At 45.5% G+C, this 5,021-nt stretch overlaps 1 protein-coding gene across 1 annotated transcript; it reads left to right on the forward strand.

Moving 5' to 3' along the window:
• Positions 1–3,219: 3,219 nt before the first annotated feature.
• On the forward strand, positions 3,220–4,428 carry LOC120042443 (beta-1,3-galactosyltransferase 1-like). Its single transcript, XM_038987283.1, has one exon. The coding sequence runs from the start codon at positions 3,220–3,222 to the stop codon at positions 4,426–4,428; it is 1,209 nt and encodes a 402-aa protein (XP_038843211.1).
• Positions 4,429–5,021: the final 593 nt, after the last annotated feature.

Here is a 5,021-nt window from a genome sequence, read left to right on the forward strand (position 1 = left end):
TCGGTGTTGCATCAGACAAATGCTACAGATGATATCGTGATACAATATTTCCTGCAGTCGACACTGTCACCACCGATAAATCCGCGATAATTGAGAATTTTAATAAGCGTTTTTCTACGGCTGGCCATGCTTTCCACCTGGCTACCCCTACCCCAGCCAACAGCCCTGCGCCCCTCACAGCAACTTGCCCAAACCTCCCCCATTTCTTCTTCACCCAAATCCAGATAGCTGATGTTCTGAAAGAGCTGCAAAATCTGGACCCCTACAAATCAGCAGGGCTAGACAATCTGGACCCTCTCTTCCTAAAATTATCCGCCGAATTTGTTGCAACCCATATTACTAGCTTGTTCAACCTCTCTTTCGTATCGTCTGAAATCCCCAAAGATTGGAAAGCTGCCGCGGTCATCCCCCTCTTCAAAGGGAGACACTCTAGACCCAAACTGCTACAGACCTATATCTATTCTAACCTGCCTTTCTAAGGTCTTCGAAAGCCAAGTCAACAAACAGATTACCGACCACATCGAATCTCACCGTACCTTCTCCGCTATGCAATCTGGTTTCCGAGCTGGTCATGGGTGCACCTCAGCCACGCTCAAGGTCCTAAACGATATCATAACTGCCATCGATAAGAGACAATACTGTACAGCTGTATTCATTGACCTGGCCAAGGCTTACGACTCTGTCAATCACCACATTCTTATCAGCAGACTCAACAGCCTTGGTTTCTCAAATGACTGCCTAGCCTGGTTCACCAACTACTTCTCTGACAGAGTTCAGTGTGTCAAATCGGAGGGCCTGTTGTCCGGACCTCTGGCAGTCTCTATGGGGGTGCCACAGGGTTCAATCCTCGGGCCGACTCTTTTCTCTGTATACATAAATGATGTCGCTCTTGCTGCTGGGGATTCTCTGATCCACCTCTATGCCGACGACACCATTCTGTATACTTCTGGCCCTTCTCTGGACACTGTGTTAACTAACCTCCAGACGAGCTTCAATGCCATACAACTCTCCTTCCGTGGCCTCCAACTGCTCTTAAATGCAAGCAAAACTAAATGCATGCTCTTCAACCGATCGCTGCCCACACCTGCCCGCCGGTCCAGTATCACTACTCTGGACGGTTCTGACTTAGAATATGTGGACAACTATAAATACCTAGGTGTCTGGTTAGACTGTAAACTCTCCTTCCAGACTCACATTAAGCATCTCCAATCCAAAATGAAATCTAGAATTGGCTTCCTATTTCACAACAAAGCATCCTTCACTCATGCTGCCAAACATACCCTCGTAAAACTGACTATCCTACCAATCCTTGACTTCGGCGATGTCATTTACTCTGCTGCCAATGACTGGAACGAACTGCAAAAATCACTGAAACTGGAGACCACTATCTCCCTCACTTTAAGCACCAGCTGTCAGAGCAGCTCACAGATCACTGCACATGTACACAGCCAATCTGTAAATAGCCCATCCAACTACCTCATCACCATATTGTTATTTATTTTATTTATTTTGCTCCTTTGTACCCCAGTACCGTTACTTGCACACTCATCTTCTGCACATCACCCCAGTGTTTAATTTGCCATACTGTGATATTTCGCCACTATGACTAATTTATTGCCTCACCCCCCTTATCTTACCTCATGTACACACACTGTATATCGACTTTCTCTATTGTATTATTGATTGTATGTTTGTTTACTCCATGTGTAACTGTGTTGTTGTTTGTGTCGCACTGCTATGCTTTATCTTGGCCAGGTCGCAGTTGTAAATGAGAACTTGTTCTCAACTAGCCTACCTGGTTAAATAAAGGTGATCTGGTCTACCTGGTTAAATAAAGGTGATCTAGTCTACCTGGTTAAATAAAGGTAATCTGGTCTACCTGGTTAAATAAAGGTGATCTGGTCTACCTGGTTAAATAAAGGTGATCTGGTCTACCTGGTTACATAAAGGTGATCTGGTCTACCTGGTTAAATAAAGGTGATCTGGTCTACCTGGTTAAATAAAGGTGATCTGGTCTACTTGGTTAAATAAAGGTGATCTGGTCTACCTGGTTAAATAAAGGTGATCTGGTTTACCTGGTTAAATAAAGGTGATCTGGTCTACCTGGTTAAATAAAGGTGATCTGGCCTACCTGGTTAAATAAAGGTGATCTGGTCTACCTGGTTACATAAAGGTGATCTGGTCTACCTGGTTAAATAAAGGTGATCTGGCCTACCTGGTTAAATAAAGGTGATCTGGCCTACCTGGTTAAATAAAGGTGATCTGGCCTACCTGGTTAAATAAAGGTAATCTGGTCTACCTGGTTAAATAAAGGTGATCTGGTCTACCTGGTTAAATAAAGGTGATCTGGCCTACCTGGTTAAATAAAGGTGATCTGGTCTACCTGGTTACATAAAGGTGATCTGGTCTACCTGGTTAAATAAAGGTGATCTGGCCTACCTGGTTAAATAATTGTTTTGTTTTTTTAATCAACTTAGAGGACTGACTCCACTGTGAACAGACTATTTAATCTCCTTAGAAGACTGACTCTACTGTGAACAGACTATTTAATCTCTTTAGATGACTGACTCCACTGTGAACAGACTAGTTAATCTCCTTAGAGGACTGACTCCACTGTGAACAGACTAGTTAATCAACTTAGAGGACTGACTCCACTGTGAACAGACTAGTTAATCAACTTAGAGGACTGACTCCACTGTGAACAGACTATTTAATCTCCTTAGAGGACTGACTCTACTGTGAACAGACTAGTTAATCAACTTAGAGGACTGACTCCACTGTGAACAGACTATTTAATCTCCTTAGAGGACTGACTCTACTGTGAACAGACTAGTTAATCAATTTAGAGGACTGACTCCACTGTGAACAGACTATTTAATCTCCTTAGAGGACTGACTCTACTGTGAACAGACTATTTAATCTCCTTAGAGGACTGACTCTACTGTGAACAGACTATTTAATCTCCTTAGAGGACTGACTCCACTGTGAACAGAATATTTAATCAATTTAGAGGACTGACTCCACTGTGAACAGACTATTTAATCAATTTAGAGTACTGACTCCACTGTGAACAGACTATTTAATCTCCTTAGAGGACTGACTAACATAGGTATACTATGAGTCCAAAGTAACTTGCTGTTAAAGACCTCTGAGCTTGTTTTTGGTATGTTACGATTGACCTCCATTTTGTTTTTTTCTAGTGACAAAGATCCCGATGTAATGATCAGTCACTGGCGGACGTGCACCAAGATCTTCCTGGTACTGGTGTCGCTGAGGGTCATATACTATACCGTTCTGGAATATCCCAACAACCCAAACCACCGCTACCGGCGTCCCCCTTCCAGGAGGACTCCAGACCCTTCGAGAGGAGAGGACTTGTCCTCCGAGAGCATCAGTCCAACTACTAATGATGAATCAACATATTATATGGAAGCTGAAACACCAGACAACAAGGACACACCTACAATGTATGTTGACGTTGAACCACAAGCTGAATCAGAAGTTTACCTGGACACAATATCCATTCAGGACTGGCCATCAATAACACTGACCACTGTACTGGCCACTCCTCCTCCGTATGTGTCCCCAGGACCGTACCATGTAGAATACCCATCAGAGTACATCTTCATCCTGGATGAGCCAGAGAAATGCCGGGAGCAGAACCCCTTCCTGGTTCTGATGGTGCCAGTGGCGCCCTATAACAGGGACGCTCGTGAGGCCGTCCGCAGTACTTGGGGCAGTGAGAGGCAGGTACTGGGCAAAGAGGTCCGTCTGTTCTTCCTGCTGGGACTGTCCAGTGGAGAGGAGACAGAGCAGCTCCAGGAGAAGGTGCTGCAGGAGAGCAAAGAGCACCAGGATCTGCTGCAGAGCGACTTCATAGACAGCTACAAAAACCTGACCATCAAGACCATGGTGATGATGGAGTGGCTGAGCTCTCGCTGCCCCAACGCCTCCTACGCCATGAAGATCGACTCAGACATGTTCCTCAACGTGCACAACCTGGTTTACATGCTGATTCTACATTCTCCAAAGGAGAACTACATGTCTGGACAAGTGGCAATTGGTGCCGCAGTCCTTCATGACCCAAGCTCCAAATGGTATCTTCCAAAGGAGGTGTTTCCTGAACTGGTATATCCACCTTACGCTCTGGGCCTGGGCTATGTCTTCACCTTAGACCTCCCCAGGAAGCTGGTGGAGGCGTCCAGGCATGTTAAAGCCGTCTACATAGAGGATGTGTATCTGGGACTGTGTATGAGACACCTGGGCATCCGGCCTACTGACCCCCCGAGTGACAACCTCTTCCAAGGGTATGCAGGAGCCCAGGACCGCTGTCACTACATGGCTGTTATCACGACCATTCTCGACACCCCTCAAGAGCTTCTGGACGTATGGAGAAACTTACACCAACCTGGGCCTGTCTGTCATTGAAAACAACACTCTGGGAAAGACAAATAGCCTTGAGGTTAGAGCGTTGGGCCAATAACCCAAAAAGGTTGATGGTTCCAATGCCGGAGCTGACAAAATGGCAAATCTGTCACTGTGCCCTTGAGCAAGCACTTAACCCCAGTGCTCCATGGGTGCTGGACATTGGTGTCCCTGACCGTGAACTCCCTGTGGGTGTCTTGTTTGTTTCTGTGGATGTGGTAGAGAAGGATCACCTTATCTCTGTGTTTCTGTGGATGTGGTAAAGGATCACCTTATCTCTATGTTTCTGTGGATGTGGTAGAGAAGGATCACCTTATCTCTGTGTTTCTGTGGATGTGGTAGAGAAGGATCACCTTATCTCTGTGTTTCTGTGGATGTGGTAGAGAAGGATCACCTTATCTCTGTGTTTCTGTGGATGTGGTAGAGAAGGATCACCTTACCTCTGTGTTTCTGTGGATGTGGTAGAGAAGGATCACCTATCTCTGTGTTTCTGTGGATGTGGTAGAGAAGGATCACCTTAACTCTGTGTTTCTGTGGATGTGGTAGAGAAGGATCACCTTACCTCTGGGTTTCTGTCGATGTGGTAGAGAAGGATC

Source organism: Salvelinus namaycush, unplaced genomic scaffold (genome assembly GCF_016432855.1).
Source record: "Salvelinus namaycush isolate Seneca unplaced genomic scaffold, SaNama_1.0 Scaffold689, whole genome shotgun sequence".
Classification (NCBI taxonomy): domain Eukaryota; kingdom Metazoa; phylum Chordata; class Actinopteri; order Salmoniformes; family Salmonidae; genus Salvelinus; species Salvelinus namaycush.